The sequence below is a fragment of the Oncorhynchus keta genome, chromosome 24, assembly GCF_023373465.1.
Source record: "Oncorhynchus keta strain PuntledgeMale-10-30-2019 chromosome 24, Oket_V2, whole genome shotgun sequence".
Taxonomy (NCBI): domain Eukaryota; kingdom Metazoa; phylum Chordata; class Actinopteri; order Salmoniformes; family Salmonidae; genus Oncorhynchus; species Oncorhynchus keta.
The window spans coordinates 22334449-22351971 of record NC_068444.1 but is presented as its reverse complement, the minus strand read 5'-3'; the positions used below and the strand labels follow the sequence as shown (position 1 = coordinate 22351971).

Below are 17523 nucleotides of genomic sequence, written 5' to 3'. Positions count from 1 at the left end.
TGTGTTTCGGAGGACGTATGACTTTCGACCTTCATCTCTCCCGAGCCCGTACGGGAGTTATAGCGATGAGACAATATAGTAATTACTAACAATTCGATACCACGAAATTGGGAAGAAAAAGGGGGTAAAAAAAGGAGAAAAAAAGCACATGGTTTCTATGTGTTTGATGCCATTCCATTAGCTTCATTCCAACCATTATTATAAATCGTCCTCCCCTCAGCAGCCTCCACTGAACTACACATCTCCATTGCCTCCAGTTAAATGCCCCGGATTGTGTATTATTGTCCACAAGAGGTCAGAGTGCATGGCCATGGCAAGATTCCTAACTGATCACTCTTACTCCCAACCATAGATAAAACAATGATGACTTTGCAATAAATCAATTCCTTGTCTGTTTGAGGGCTAAAATGACAGAGTAGGACATGGTGTGTAGCAAGATGAAGCAAGATAACAGTATGCTATTGCAGAATCCCTCCAGAGCCTCAGGGAAGTCAGCTCCGCCATCTTCCTTTGGCCGATGGGATACAACACAGGAAAGGAAAATGTCTCCTGTTTTTAGAACATGGACTCTGTGACACCGTTCCGTCCAAGGCGGTCTCTGTGGAAACCAAGGCAGTCTCTGTGGAAACCAAGGCAGTCTCTGTGGAAACCAAGGCAGTCTCTGTGGAAACCAAGGCGGTCTCTGTGGAAACCAAGGCAGTCTCTGTGGAAACCAAGGCGGTCTCTGTGGAAACCAAGGCGGTCTCTGTGGAAACCTGTGGAAACCAAGGCGGTCTCTGTGGAAACCAAGGCAGTCTCTGTGTCTCTGTGGAAACCAAGGCGGTCTCTGTGGAAACCAAGGCAGTCTCTGTGGAAACCAAGGCAGTCTCTGTGGAAACCAAGGCAGTCTCTGTGGAAACCAAGGCGGTCTCTGTGGAAACCAAGGCAGTCTCTGTGGAAACCAAGGCAGTCTCTGTGGAAACCAAGGCGGTCTCTGTGGAAACCAAGGCAGTCTCTGTGGAAACCAAGGCAGTCTCTGTGGAAACCAAGGCAGTCTCTGTGGAAACCAAGGCAGTCTCTGTGGAAACCAAGGCGGTCTCTGTGGAAACCAAGGCGGTCTCTGTGGAAACCAGCTTAATGTCGATTTATTCTCTGGTACAAATTGGACAAGAGAGGGAGGAAGGAGGCGGAGGGGTGTTGTTTCTGTTGATGTTGGCAAATATGGGACCCTATTGTGGGGAACGACTTGAACGTCTGAGCTTCTTACCCTGGCGCAGAGCCAAAGCACCAACTCCTCAGAACACCACAGTCCGGTGTTTATCCAAAACTGAGGGAGGAAACAGAATAAGATCTAGGTCTGGACAACAACAAATTGGTGCCACCACTCTCAGTCCAAGTCCACCTCAGATCAGTCTTGCCACTTATCGAGTGAGTTCCTGCCAAGTCCCGTCAGATATAATATTTTGGGAACCTTTGCCAAGACCCAAATAAATCTCTCAGTGAAAACCAAATAAATAATACACTGAGTGAACTGATTTGAAGCAAAGAAAACTTGATATCAAAGTAAAGGATTCTGTTGCTTTGTTTAGTTTTCAACTAGTTTGCTATTTTATTCATTGTTTGTCTTGGCAGTTTATTCATACGCTTATCTTGTGGCTTTTAAAAGTCACAAAAAGTCAAACCCCTGAACATACACCATCTTTTACTGTGTGTGGCATGTGACCACAGTAGCTGTGGTGTGCCAGGGCTCAGGGCACACAGAGTTCACCCTCCTTGTGCCACGTGCCATGCCCCAGTAAAACCGCCAGCAAACCGCATCCCTGGGCAGACAACACACCAAGGAAACCAAATTCCTTACACACTATTACCATCACTTACAAGTCTTTTACAATTTCTTCAACCTGCCGTTCTTTCACCCTATCTTGTATATCCACCCATCTTACCTCACCCTTTTGTGGTTTAGTGTAATTGTAGCTTTTTTGGCAGCCTCTCCTTTTGTCAGACTCAACTCCTTTTTCTTGTTTAACCTTTTACTGCAGAGGGCTAAATCAGGGTCACACAGAACCTTTTACTGCAGAGGGCTAAATCAGGGTCACACAGAACCTTTTACTGCAGAGGGCTAAATCAGGGTCACACAGAACCTTTTACTGCAGAGGGCTAAATCAGGGTCACACAGAACCTTTTACTGCAGAGGGCTAAATCAGGGTCACACAGAACCTTTTACTGCAGAGGGCTAAATCAGGATCACACAGAACCTTTTACTGCAGAGGGCTAAATCAGGGTCACACAGAACCTTTTACTGCAGAGGGCTAAATCAGGGTCACACAGAACCTTTTACTGCAGAGGGCTAAATCAGGGTCACACAGAACCTTTTACTGCAGAGGGCTAAATCAGGGTCACACAGAACCTTTTACTGCAGTGGGCTAAATCAGGGTCACACAGTGTGTATATTGGTCGTCATAAACAAATCTACTTTGAAACTAAAGTATACACCTCACATACACAGAGTTGAAATGTATTACATTGAGTTTAAATTCCAATATTACACTTTATATACATCACAGAAGACTGAAATATAACAAAACTTTTTGACACAGAAACACCATATTCTTTTTGATTTGCTTTAATACACTCTGCTATTGTAGTATGTGGTTCTGACATAGTTTTGGATTCATTGTGAATTCAGAAGAGATCAGGGGTTAGAGTTTATAGCAATTTATAAAAATGGTTGAAGTACATTCCAGTACTATTATATCAGTAATTATTTTCTTGGCACTGGGCCTGTGTTGAGCTCACTGGAATGGGGATATATTAACTCTGTGTATGCTTCTGTTTGCTACATCCATAGCCGCGTCTATGAATTTGACAGTGGTTCCATTTCCCACAGCCTACGCTGTTTTTGTGTTGGAATCTGTTGATGTAGGCAAAGCCTATAGCACACAAAATGTTTTGTCTGTGTCTCTCAGTTTTTGCAAATCTGTATGCCTTTGTGTGGGTCTACCACAGGACTCCCGCCACACTCTTAGTATTCTGTGCACTCTGACTCTCACTACCTCTCACTACCTCACTACCCCCCCGCTCTGAGAGTGGGACTCCGTCTAAGCTCTATTTAGGTGTAAGACACCACTAATCCTATCATATGATTGACTGCTAAAGAACCTGTCTGTGCTCTCTGCTCCGCTTCCCTAAAACCTCTCAGAAAAATTTCAACCCCACCTGTCTGTGAGTGTGTGTGAAGAGAGTTATGTCTTTGTTGGGATGTTGGAAGATTTGTTATTCAGAGCACTTTGTGTGTGGTTATGGTTATCACAATGGCTTTAATAATCTGTTGTCTCAATAAGTAGAAAAGTGTGTGTGTGTGTGTACGTGTGTGTTTGAGAAGCTAAGAAGTTTGTGGTGACAAGGCTTGGGTACTGACCTGCTTTCGGGGACAGAGGACGTGGGATCAGTGATTGAGTGCATCTTTAGCAAGCGTTTTTACTCTCTGTTTCTCTCTCTCTCTCTCTCTCTCTCTCTCTCTCTCTCTCTCTCTCTCTCTCTCTTTGTTTCTCTCTCTTCGTTTCTCTCTCTCTTTCTCTCTGTTTCTCTCTCTCTCTGTTTCTCTCTCTTCTCTCTCTCTCTGTTTCTCTCTCTCTCTCTTTGTTTCTCTCTCTTCGTTTCTCTCTCTCTTTCTCTCTGTTTCTCTCTCTTCGTTTCTCTCTCTCTCTGTTTCTCTCTCTCTCTCTTTGTTTCTCTCTCTTTGTTTCTCTTTCTCTGTTTCTCTTTCTCTCTGTTTCTCTCTCTGTTTCTCTCTCTCTCACACTCTCTGTTTCTCTCTCTCTCTTTTTCTCTCTCTCTCACACTCGCTCTGTTTCTCTCTTTCTGTTTCTCTCTCTCTGTTTCTCTCTCTCTGTTTCTCTCTCTCACACTCGCTCTGTTTCTCTCTCTCTGTTTCTCTCTCTCTCTGTTTCTCTCGCTCTGTTTCTCTCTCGCTCTGTTTCTCTCTCGCTCTGTTTCTCTGTTTCTCTCTCTCTGTTTCTCTCTCTCTCTCTCTCTGTTTCTCTCTCTCTCTGTTTCTCTTTCTCTCTGTTTCTCTCTCTCTCTGTTTCTCTCTCTCTCTCTGTTTCTCTCTCTCTCTCTCTCTCTGTTTCTCTCTCTCTCTCTCTCTCTGTTTCTCTCTCTCTCTCTCTGTTTCTCTCTCGCTCTGTTTCTCTCTCGCTCTGTTTCTCTCTCTGTTTCTCTCTCTCTGTTTCTCTCTCTCTCACACTCGCTCTGTTTCTCTCTCTGTGTTTCTCTCTCTCTCTGTTTCTCTCTCTCTCTCTCTCTCTCTCTCTCTCTCTCTCTCTCTCTCTCTCTGTTTCACTCTCTCTCTCTCTCTCTCTGTTTCACTCTGTCCCACAGCATTGTGAGTAACAGTTAAGTATCAATATTGCAGCATCTGCAGTCTGTTACCATTGTTACCAAGTCCCCAAACTCACTTATCCAAATAGGTCATTTTACTGTTTTACTTGTACTTACTGTTTAAATATATATATATATATTCTCACTTGGATTTTGTGGGTCACTGTGTAAATACATCAAATTTAATGTGTTTTAATTTTAGGCTTTAAGGCAACAAAAGGTGAACATTTTGAAAGAGGGTGGTTACTTTCTATACCCACGTATCTATCTAGACCTCTATGGTGAGAACCACCAGAGATTGTGTACAGAACTGAGGGACAGGATTGACAACAGACGACTAGAGGGCTATATTAAGACATGGAAAAATGGCATGCTTAATCATTCTCTGCGTGGTTCTATTTATCTTTCAAAGAAGTTGAGCCACGGACTCTCTTGAGATTTGGGTCTCTTTTGTTGCTGAGCACAATGAGTATATCCTATACGCGTTTGCCAGTTTGTGTCCTCTCACCGTATACAATGCAGGGGATTGGTGCTGGTCCTGAGAGAAAGAATACAAAGAAACAATACATTATTTAAGAGTTGGGTTGAAGTTTGGGGTCAATTCCATTTAAATTCCAGTCAATTCAGGAAGTACACTGAAATTCAAATTCAAAACCATTCATTTTCAATGAGGAACATTTGGAATTGGAATTTGGTTTGCCTTCTGAATTGACTGGAATTGAAATGGAAATTGAGTGGAACAATCTACCTGTAGCCTATAGATCATTTGACCCTTGACCTCCCCACCTGACCTGACTTCTCTTCCTGTCAAGGAGCAGTTCGGAACGGCGGAAGGAGAAGTCTCGTGACGCGGCACGCTGTCGTCGAAGTAAGGAGACAGAGGGGTTCTACGAGCTGGCCCATCAGCTGCCCCTCCCACACAGCGTCAGCTCCCACTTGGACAAAGCCTCCATCATGAGACTGGCCATCAGCTTCCTGCGCACCCGCAAGGTCGTCGGCCCAGGTCAGCGCTATATCATACACGCATACACACACAAACACACACACGTACAAAGACACACATACACACGTAGTCAGACACACACACATATACCTTCACTCTTCTCCTGATAAAGCATATACTTATTACTAAATACATATGTTTTATGAAGATATACTTATGTCACCTGTCTGTCAAGACTATCAAATCCATAATCCCTGGTGTGTGTGTGTTGTTATCTAGTCATAGCAAGATACTTATTGCTGCACTTGGTTACTATAAGGATATCAATGTCCCATTAGGTCACTGATATATGGGATGGAGATTATGAATCACTGATCTGCCTCCTCCTCTACTATAATTGTGACAGTGAAGTAAACAAAGGAAACAGCACTGGGACAGATGATGGAAATCCTTGGTGAGAGTGGACAGACATGGAGGAAAGAAGAATCTGGCAAGCATGTCTCTGGAAGTTTCTTGGATCCAGGGCGGAAGTGTGTGCATTGGGAGGGAGGGTGGGGGAGGTCATTACACTTGTCCTCCTTCCCGTGCTTTTATAAAATTAGAATCTCCGGAAGACAGACAAAGGAACCTCTTTATTGTTCTGGCGTTCCACAATGTCTGTGTTTTGAAATAAGGAGACATCAGACTTCATCGCATGAAAACACTACGGAAGCAACTCCAGATGCAAAATGTATCTATATTATTTACAATAGTTTCTGGTCCTTGCCATGGCACCCTGGTTATCTCCTGCCTCTCTTTGCCATCTCCCCTGGTCAAACAGTGCAACTTCACTGCAACAAGTGAAATCTATGTAAGCTTAAATATCTTAATAAGACAATTAAGGTAAAATATCTTGAAATAAGATAAACAACTTCAATTAAGACTTTTTTTGAAGGTTAAAATATGCAACGTTATCTGGCAATGGTGTTAGCTAATTTAGCCTGGTAAAAATAATAAGCATTTTAAGTGAATTTTCACTCAACATAAGGTATTTAGGCTTGAACTTATTTCAGTGTTCTGCCTAGAGGTGGTTCAGTGAGAAGGTGAGACATATTGAGCAAAGGAGATGGGATGTATAGGTTCAGAATAGGCTGGATTTGGTCAGTGAGGGACTGTAGGGGATGGCGAGGGACAGAATCGCTGCTCTGTGGAGGGGAGATGGTACAGACGATTGTCTTATCTGCACAGCTGTGCTTCTGATTGGAGTGGGATGGAGAATGTGATTGGAAGGCACTCAGAGGAAGGCCCGGCTCTGCCACTGTGAGACTGGCGCTCCCTCTCTCAAGTCAGCCATAACACAGACCTGCCTTGGCGCTATGCAACACCTCCCTACACACACACACACACACACACACACACACACACACACACACACACACACACACACACACACACACACACACACACACACACACACACACACACACACACACACACACACACACACACACACACACACACACACACACACCTACACCTACCACATGTCACTCCCAAGGAGAAAGAATCATACAGATTGTTGAAGTGCCCTTTTTATGCCTCTCTAAAACAGAACAGTTGTATAACAGCCATGCATTCACGCGCACACACACTGCCGCAGCAGCGGAAACACCTCTGTGACCGTATACACTGAGTATACCAAACATTAAGAACACCTTCCTATTATTGAGTTGCACCTCACCCACCCACCCATTTGCCCTCAGAACAGCCTCAATTCGTCAGGGCAGGGACTCTACAAGGTGTCGAAAGCGTTCAACAGGGATACTGGCCCATATTGAATTATGTCAAGTTGGCTGGATGTCCTTTGAGTGTTGGACCATTCTTGATACACACGGGAAACTGTTGAGCGTGAAAAACCCAGCAGCGTTGCAGTTCTTGGCATAAAGCGGTGCACCTGGCACCTACTACCATACCCCATTCAAAGGCACTCAAATCTTTTGTTTTGCCAATTCACCCTCTGAATGGCACACATACTGTACACATTCCATGTCTCAATTGTCTCAAGGCTTTTAAAATTATATAACCTGTCTCCACCACTTCATCTACAATGATTGAAGTGGATTTAACAATGACATCATCAAGGGATCATAGCTTTCACCTGGATTCACCTGGTCAGTCTATGTCATGTTTTGTATACTCAGTGTATAAGAGCAGCCCATGTGGTTCTGGGACACTGATACACTGGCCCCTCAGCCACTATGGCACTGAATGAATGATTGACTAATTGAGTCAATTACAGCTATTCACAGGGATAAAGTTTCAATGAATCTTATGGTTGCTGACAAGCTTGATTTTGATGTGCATTAAACATTTCCTCTAAAACTACCAGCCTTATCATTCTTACTCAGAATACGAACTATGTTGATTTCCATCTGAGAACAGCATCAGACCGTGTTTTAAACTATGTTGATTTCCATCTGAGAACAGCATCAGACCGTGTTTTAAACTATGTTGATTTCCGTCTGAGAACAGCATCAGGCCGCATTTTAAACTATGTTGATTTCCATCTGAGAACAGCATCAGACCGCGTTTTAAACTATGTTGATTTCCATCTGAGAACAGCATCAGGCCGCATTTTAAACTATGTTGATTTCCATCTGAGAACAGCATCAGGCCGCATTTTAAACTATGTTGATTTCCATCTGAGAACAGCATCAGGCCGCATTTTAAACTATGTTGATTTCCATCTGAGAACAGCATCAGGCCGCATTTTAAACTATGTTGATTTCCATCTGAGAACAGCATCAGACCGCGTTTTAAACTATGTTGATTTCCATCTGAGAACAGCATCAGGCCGTGTTTTAAACTATGTTGATTTCCACCTGAGAACAGCATCAGGCCGTGTTTTAAACTATGTTGATTTCCACCTGAGAACAGCATCAGGCCGTGTTTTAAACTATGTTGATTTCCACCTGAGAACAGCATCAGGCCGTGTTTTAAACTATGTTGATTTCCACCTGAGAACAGCATCAGGCCGCGTTTTAAACTATGTTGATTTCCACCTGAGAACAGCATCAGGCCGTGTTTTAAACTATGTTGATTTCCGTCTGAGAACAGCATCAGACCGTGTTTTAAACTATGTTGATTTCCATCTGAGAACAGCATCAGGCCGCGTTTTAAACTATGTTGATTTCCACCTGAGAACAGCATCAGGCCGTGTTTTAAACTATGTTGATTTCCGTCTGAGAACAGCATCAGACCGTGTTTTAAACTATGTTGATTTCCATCTGAGAACAGCATCAGACCGCATTTTAAACTATGTTGATTTCCGTCTGAGAACAGCATCAGGCCGCGTTTTAAACTATGTTGATTTCCATCTGAGAACAGCATCAGGCCGCATTTTAAACTATGTTGATTTCCGTCTGAGAACAGCATCAGACCGTGTTTTAAACTATGTTGATTTCCATCTGAGAACAGCATCAGGCCGCATTTTAAACTATGTTGATTTCCGTCTGAGAACAGCATCAGGCCGCATTTTAAACTATGTTGATTTCCATCTGAGAACAGCATCAGGCCGCATTTTAAACTATGTTGATTTCCATCTGAGAACAGCATCAGGCCGTGTTTTAAACTATGTTGATTTCCGTCTGAGAACAGCATCAGGCCGCGTTTTAAACTATGTTGATTTCCATCTGAGAACAGCATCAGGCCGCATTTTAAACTATGTTGATTTCCATCTGAGAACAGCATCAGACCGTGTTTTAAACTATGTTGATTTCCATCTGAGAACAGCATCAGGCCGCATTTTAAACTATGTTGATTTCCGTCTGAGAACAGCATCAGGCCGCGTTTTAAGCTATGTTGATTTCCGTCTGAGAACAGCATCAGGCCGCGTTTTAAACTATGTTGATTTCCACCTGAGAACAGCATCAGACCGTGTTTTAAACTATGTTGATTTCCATCTGAGAACAGCATCAGACCGTGTTTTAAACTATGTTGATTTCCATCTGAGAACAGCATCAGGCCGCATTTTAAACTGTTGATTTCCATCTGAGAACAGCATCAGGCCGCGTTTTAAACTATGTTGATTTCCGTCTGAGAACAGCATCAGGCCGTGTTTTAAACTATGTTGATTTCCATCTGAGAACAGCATCAGGCCGCATTTTAAACTATGTTGATTTCCATCTGAGAACAGCATCAGGCCGCGTTTTAAACTATGTTGATTTCCATCTGAGAACAGCATCAGGCCGCATTTTAAACTATGTTGATTTCCATCTGAGAACAGCATCAGGCCGCGTTTTAAACTATGTTGATTTCCATCTGAGAACAGCATCAGGCCGCATTTTAAACTATGTTGATTTCCATCTGAGAACAGCATCAGGCCGCATTTTAAACTATGTTGATTTCCATCTGAGAACAGCATCAGACCGTGTTTTAAACTATGTTGATTTCCATCTGAGAACAGCATCAGGCCGCATTTTAAACTGTTGATTTCCATCTGAGAACAGCATCAGGCCGCGTTTTAAACTATGTTGATTTCCGTCTGAGAACAGCATCAGGCCGTGTTTTAAACTATGTTGATTTCCATCTGAGAACAGCATCAGGCCGCATTTTAAACTATGTTGATTTCCATCTGAGAACAGCATCAGGCCGCATTTTAAACTATGTTGATTTCCATCTGAGAACAGCATCAGGCCGCGTTTTAAACTATGTTGATTTCCATCTGAGAACAGCATCAGGCCGCATTTTAAACTATGTTGATTTCCATCTGAGAACAGCATCAGGCCGCATTTTAAACTATGTTGATTTCCGTCTGAGAACAGCATCAGGCCGCGTTTTAAACTATGTTGATTTCCATCTGAGAACAGCATCAGGCCGCGTTTTAAACTATGTTGATTTCCATCTGAGAACAGCATCAGGCCGTGTTTTAAACTATGTTGATTTCCGTCTGAGAACAGCATCAGACCGTGTTTTAAACTATGTTGATTTCCACCTGAGAACAGCATCAGACCGTGTTTTAAACTATGTTGATTTCCATCTGAGAACAGCATCAGGCCGCGTTTTAAACTATGTTGATTTCCATCTGAGAACAGCATCAGGCCGCGTTTTAAACTATGTTGATTTCCATCTGAGAACAGCATCAGGCCGTGTTTTAAACTATGTTGATTTCCACCTGAGAACAGCATCAGGCCGTGTTTTAAACTATGTTGATTTCCGTCTGAGAACAGCATCAGACCGTGTTTTAAACTATGTTGATTTCCATCTGAGAACAGCATCAGGCCGCATTTTAAACTATGTTGATTTCCGTCTGAGAACAGCATCAGGCCGTGTTTTAAACTATGTTGATTTCCACCTGAGAACAGCATCAGACCGTGTTTTAAACTATGTTGATTTCCACCTGAGAACAGCATCAGACCGTGTTTTAAACTATGTTGATTTCCACCTGAGAACAGCATCAGGCCGTGTTTTAAACTATGTTGATTTCCACCTGAGAACAGCATCAGACCGTGTTTTAAACTATGTTGATTTCCACCTGAGAACAGCATCAGACCGTGTTTTAAACTATGTTGATTTCCACCTGAGAACAGCATCAGGCCGTGTTTTAAACTATGTTGATTTCCGTCTGAGAACAGCATCAGACCGTGTTTTAAACTATGTTGATTTCCGTCTGAGAACAGCATCAGGCCGCGTTTTAAACTATGTTGATTTCCATCTGAGAACAGCATCAGGCCGCATTTTAAACTATGTTGATTTCCACCTGAGAACAGCATCAGACCGTGTTTTAAACTATGTTGATTTCCATCTGAGAACAGCATCAGACCGTGTTTTAAACTATGTTGATCTGAGAACAGCATCAGGCCGCGTTTTAAACTATGTTGATTTCCATCTGAGAACAGCATCAGACCGTGTTTTAAACTATGTTTATCTGAGAACAGCATCAGGCCGTGTTTTAAACTATGTTGATTTCCATCTGAGAACAGCATCAGACCGTGTTTTAAACTATGTTTATCTGAGAACAGCATCAGGCCGTGTTTTAAACTATGTTGATCTGAGAACAGCATCAGACCGTGTTTGAAACTATGTTTATCTGAGAACAGCATCAGGCCGTGTTTTAAACTATGTTTATCTGAGAACAGCATCAGACCGTGTTTTAAACTATGTTTATCTGAGAACAGCATCAGGCCGTGTTTTAAACTATGTTGATCTGAGAACAGCATCAGACCGTGTTTTAAACTATGTTTATCTGAGAACAGCATCAGGCCGTGTTTTAAACTATGTTTATCTGAGAACAGCATCAGACCGTGTTTTAAACTATGTTTATCTGAGAACAGCATCAGGCCGTGTTTTAAACTATGTTTATCTGAGAACAGCATCAGGCCGTGTTTTAAACGATGTTTATCTGAGAACAGCATCAGGCCGTGTTTTAAACTATGTTGATCTGAGAACAGCATCAGGCCGTGTTTTAAACTATGTTTATCTGAGAACAGCATCAGACCGTGTTTTAAACTATGTTTATCTGAGAACAGCATCAGACCGTGTTTTAAACTATGTTTATCTGAGAACAGCATCAGGCCGTGTTTTAAACTATGTTTATCTGAGAACAGCATCAGACCGTGTTTTAAACTATGTTTATCTGAGAACAGCATCAGGCCGTGTTTTAAACTATGTTTATCTGAGAACAGCATCAGGCCGTGTTTTAAACTATGTTTATCTGAGAACAGCATCAGACCGTGTTTTAAACTATGTTTATCTGAGAACAGCATCAGGCCGTGTTTTAAACTATGTTTATCTGAGAACAGCATCAGACCGTGTTTTAAACTATGTTTATCTGAGAACAGCATCAGACCGTGTTTTAAACTATGTTTATCTGAGAACAGCATCAGACCGTGTTTTAAACTATGTTTATCTGAGAACAGCATCAGACCGTGTTTTAAACTATGTTGATCTGAGAACAGCATTAGACCGTGTTTTAAACTATGTTTATCTGAGAACAGCATCAGACCGTGTTTTAAACTATGTTTATCTGAGAACAGCATCAGGCCGTGTTTTAAACTATGTTTATCTGAGAACAGCATCAGGCCGTGTTTTAAACTATGTTTATCTGAGAACAGCATTAGACCGTGTTTTAAACTATGTTTATCTGAGAACAGCATCAGACCGTGTTTTAAACTATGTTTATCTGAGAACAGCATCAGACCGTGTTTTAAACTATGTTTATCTGAGAACAGCATCAGACCGTGTTTTAAACTATGTTGATCTGAGAACAGCATCAGGCCGCGTTTTAAACTATGTTGATTTCCATCTGAGAACAGCATCAGACCGTGTTTTAAACTATGTTTATCTGAGAACAGCATCAGGCCGTGTTTTAAACTATGTTTATCTGAGAACAGCATCAGGCCGCGTTTTAAACTATGTTGAATTTGTTGCATTTGCACTGAGCTGAGATGGGGTAAAATGTAACGTTCAACAGGAAAGTCCTCTGAGTTCAGATCAGTAGGATACAGTACAGACACTACAGGAAATGATGCAAGACATGGCATCCTGTGACCTGTTTTATAATCTATGCTTTTGTTGAAGCTTTTGTAGTCCTGTAGTAGTTTGATGTTAACATACTGTACCTATTACCTCATTTAACCATGACTCAGCTCAAATGGGAGTTATTACAATCCCAAACATTCTACTCAAAATTGTAGAGGAGGAAACTACAGATGCAAAAATCAAGTGTTCAGGCTAAAAGGTGGTCCTGTAGAGTTGAGTCTCCCATCAGCCGAAGACCCATGAGAAAGTCGTTGCTCCCCTGGGGCTACATTCTCTGGGCTGGGCCAAAATCCCAAATCCAGGCCCAGGCCTTCTTGGCCCCCCGTAGGCCTTGAGAACAGTTCTTATCTAAGGGAAGCACACTGGAGGAATCACAGGCTTCCGACCCCCAGCATGGAGCCACGTTTTGTTCACTGGGACTCTGTAGTCGCTCTGCTGCCTCCCTTTTGAGCCCATGCCAGATTAACTTTATCTACATTTTCTCACTTGGCTTCAAGTAACGTGGTGCAGACTGCAGAGATTTTTGGGGGGTTGTGTAGGTTTCATTAGATTTAGCTACAACATCTTGGATACTGAGCTTCCAATTGGCTTATTCAACCCCCCTCCTCTCCCTTGTAACTATTCCCCAGGTCGTTGCTGTAAATGAGAATGTGTTCTCAGTCAACTTTTTAAAAAAAACATACAAATACTGTGCAGTATGTATTGTACGTTACACAGTGACTTTCAGTGTGCTGGGAATGTTTGTCTCAAGGTTAAGGCTAACTCATTAGTGTGTGCCTTAAGATGGACACTGTTAAAGCAACAGCCTTTCTCAAGTGTGTGTGTGTGTGTGTGTGTGTGTGTGTGTGTGTGTGTGTGTGTGTGTGTGTGTGTGTGTGTGTGTGTGTGTGTGTGTGTGTGTGTGTGTGTGTGTGTGTGTGTGTGTGTGTGTGTGTGTGTGTGTGTGTGTGTGTGTGTGTGTGTGTGTGTGTGTGTGTGTGTGTGTGTGTGTGTGTGTGTGTGTGTGTGTGTGTGTGAGGGAAGCGACCAAGGGAAGGTCAGGGGATTTGGGAGTGTTCAGAGATGCAGGATGAAGTTGTTCTGGTTTGTTTTGGACATGGGCCAGGGCTTCAAGAAGGAAAACAAGCTTGACACACACACACACACACACACAAACAGGTCCAGAACAAATTGAAGAAAACAGAGTATTATGCAGAGCCTTGATTGCATGGAATTCCCTTCCATCTCATATAGCGCAAGTGAACAGTAAACCTGGTTTCAAAGAACAAATAAAGCAGCACCACATGGCACAATGCCTCTCCCCTGTGTGACCTACTTGTTGTGTGTATGTACTGAATATGTGTAACTGATAAATGCACACACACACACATACACACACATACTACATGTCAATGTTTATAAATGTATATATACTGAACAAAAATATAAACGCAACAATTTCAAATATTTTACTGAGTTACAGTTCATATGAGGACATCAGTCAATTGAAATTAATTCATTAGGCCCTAATCTATGGATTTCACATGACTGGGTATTTAGATAAGCATCTGTTTGTCACAGATACCTTAAAAGAAATGGGCATCACAATGGAACTCAGAATCTCATCAAGGTATTTCTGTGCATTTAAATTGCCATTTAAATGCAATTGTGGTTGTTGTCTGTAGCTTATGCCTGCCCATACCATAACCCCACCCCCACCATTAGGCACTCTGTTCACAACGTTGACATCAGCAAACCACTCGCCCACATGACGCCATACACATGCTCTGCGGTTATGAGGCCAATTGGACGTATTGCCAAATTCTCTAAAACGATGTTGGAGGCGGCTTATGGTAGAGAAATTAACATTCAATTCCTGTAGTCAGCATGCCAATAGCACGCTCCCTCAACTTGAGACATCTTTGGCGTTGGGTTGTGTGACACAACTGCACATTTTATTGTCCCCAGCGCAAGGTATCCTACCGATCCTCGACTTCGGCGATGTCATCTACAAAATCGCTTCCAACACTCTACTCAGCAAACTGGATGCAGTTTATCACAGTGCCATCCGTTTTGTCACTAAAGCACCTTATACTACCCACCACTGCGACTTGTATGCTCTAGTCGGCTGGCCCTCGCTACATATTCGTCGCCAGACCCACTGGCTCCAGGTCATCTACAAGGCCATGCTAGGTAAAGCTCCGCCTTATCTCAGTTCACTGGTCACGATGGCAACACCCATCCGTAGCACGCGCTCCAGCAGGTGTATCTCACTGATCATCCCTAGAGCCAACACCTCATTCGGCCGCCTTTCGTTCCAGTACTCTGCTGCCTGTGACTGGAACGAATTGCAAAAAATCGCTGAAGTTTTATCTCCTCACCAACTTAAAACATCAGCTATCTGAGCAGCTAACCGATCGCTGCAGCTGTACATAATCTATTGGTAAATAGCCCACCCATTTTCACCTACCTCATCCCCACAGTTTTTATTTATTTACTTTTCTGCTCTTTTGCACACCAATATCTCTACCTGTACATGATCATCTGATCATTTATCACTCCAGTGTTAATCTGCAATATTGTAATTATTCCCCTACCTCCTCATGCTTTTTGCACACATTGTATATAGACTCCCCTTTTTTTCTACTGTGTTATTGACTTGTTAATTGTTTACTCCATGTGTAACTCTGTGTTGTCTGTTCACACTGCTATGCTTTATCTTGGCCAGGTCGCAGTTGCAAATGAGAACTTGTTCTCAACTAGCCTACCTGGTTAAATAAAGGTGAAATAATTTTTTTTTTAAAGGTGCACCTGTGTAATAATCCAGCTGTTTAATCAGCTTCATGATATGCCACACGTGTCAGGTGGATGGATTATCTTGGCAAAGTAGAAATTCTCACTAACAAGGACGTAAACAAATTTGTGCCCAACATTTGAGAGAAATACGCTTTTAGTGCATCTTTTATGTCAGCTCATTAAACATGGGACCAACACTTTACATGTTGCGTTTATTTTTTTGTTCGGTGTAAAGTATTTAGTCTGTATGTATTTTTTGTTATGTGTCGGACCTCAGTAAGACTAGCTGTCGCCATTCACAATGAGACAAACTTGTGCCGAACACACACACGTACACACACACAGTTATATAATGTTGCACATCTGACGTGAGTGTTTTCCCAAAGGCTGCTCCAACGGTGCAGAGACTGAGGAGGACAGACAGACGGACAGTATGTATTTGAAGTCACTGGAGGGGTTTGTCACTGTGGTTACATCAGACGGCGACATGATCTTCCTCTCAGAAAACATCAACAAGTTCATGGGCTTAACACAGGTGAGCAGAAACATTACATGATTGAAACATCATACATAATCAGGTTGTTTGTTATGTACAATGCATCCAGTACTCTCTCCCTGGAGACAGACAGACAGACAGAAAGACAGAAAGACAGACAGGAAGGCAGAAAGACAGACAGGCAGGCAGAAAAACAGACAGACGGACAGGAAGGCAGACAGACAGACAGGAAGGCAGACAGACAGACACACAGAGATGGGCTGTAGCTGGTGATGTCTCTCATAGCCGTGTGAAATGTCAGCCCTGTCAGAGGCCTGTTTGGCACTACCTAGCTATGTAGGACAGAAGGCCCTCTACCACTTTTTACACTATCAGTTTTACCTCCTATATTTCTTACAGCTAATGTCTCTTATAACCAATGCTCTCAGAGAGCCAGAGTCTTCATAACCTCTTTACTGTGACTGAATGCTGAATGTAGGTGTTACTAGTCTCTTTGGCAATGTAACAAATGGTTGTCACTGTCTGTGTCCTTGCTGACGTGACACCATATGTGTGTGTCTACAGGTAGAGTTGACTGGACAAAGCATCTTTGACTTCACCCACCCCTGCGACCACGATGAGATTCGCGAGAACCTGAGTCTGAAAAATGGTACGTGAAAGAGTGTGTTCGTAACTGTCGTTTAATTAACACGTGCACATACCAAAACATGCAGAGACCGTGTAGAGTGGAATCTATAGCTCGCCAACAGAGAGATAGAAAAGTGTGTATGGTGAATGTGTGCTGGGACAAGGGCCTTGGACTGATATGAGAGGAGAGGAAGAAAGGAGAGAGGAGCGGATCACAGTGGCTCTCTGAGATAGGCAGGATGGAATGCCATACTGTCTCTGGGCGGACGCACACACACACTGTGTTCTCTATAGCAGCCTTAGCCTATTGTGTTAATCAGAAGTTGTAGAATTGCATAACATAACTTCATGTTCCAGGCTATAAACACTACTCCACTACCATATGAACACTTGCTGTTGGACAATAAACTGCTATATAATTACTTAATAACACTAAAATAACAGCTATCTCGGCCATGTCTTGTGTGCCATGCCAAGAGAAAATACTGTAATGATGGTAGAAATAATATTCTGGACACACTGGCTCTTTCCCTGCGTCTCTCCCCAGTTCCCCTCTAATCTCTCCGTGTTCTGCTGTTCTGTTTCTTTTGTTATTGAATCCATTTCTCTCGCTCCGGTGTGGGCCACACCATGGTGATCAGACTAGGGACCTAGTAGGCCGACTCCTAGGGCCCCTTCCTTTAACTGTTGATAGAGGAGGGGCCAGAGGAGGGTGGAAAGGTTGGTAAACGAGCGTGCGCTGCTGTTGTGTCCACACACACTGCAATCCATGCCAGGCCTTTCCCTGGCGCCACCCCCCTCATGG

The 17523-nt window shown here is 42.8% G+C and overlaps 1 protein-coding gene across 2 annotated transcripts in view; it reads left to right on the top strand.

Annotated features, from left to right (window-relative positions):
- LOC118402813 (endothelial PAS domain-containing protein 1-like) overlaps window positions 1-17523 on the top strand; it is a 64206-nt gene that overhangs the window by 26876 nt on the left and 19807 nt on the right. Inside the window, exons 2-4 of one of the 2 annotated variants that reach the window (XM_035801094.2) lie at window positions 5178-5362; window positions 15982-16130; window positions 16656-16740. In XM_035801094.2, coding sequence (XP_035656987.1) covers window positions 5178-5362; window positions 15982-16130; window positions 16656-16740 — 419 coding nt within the window. Of the gene's footprint in view, window positions 1-5171; window positions 5363-15981; window positions 16131-16655; window positions 16741-17523 lie in introns of both variants that reach the window. The other variant, XM_035801093.2, reaches the window with a different exon arrangement.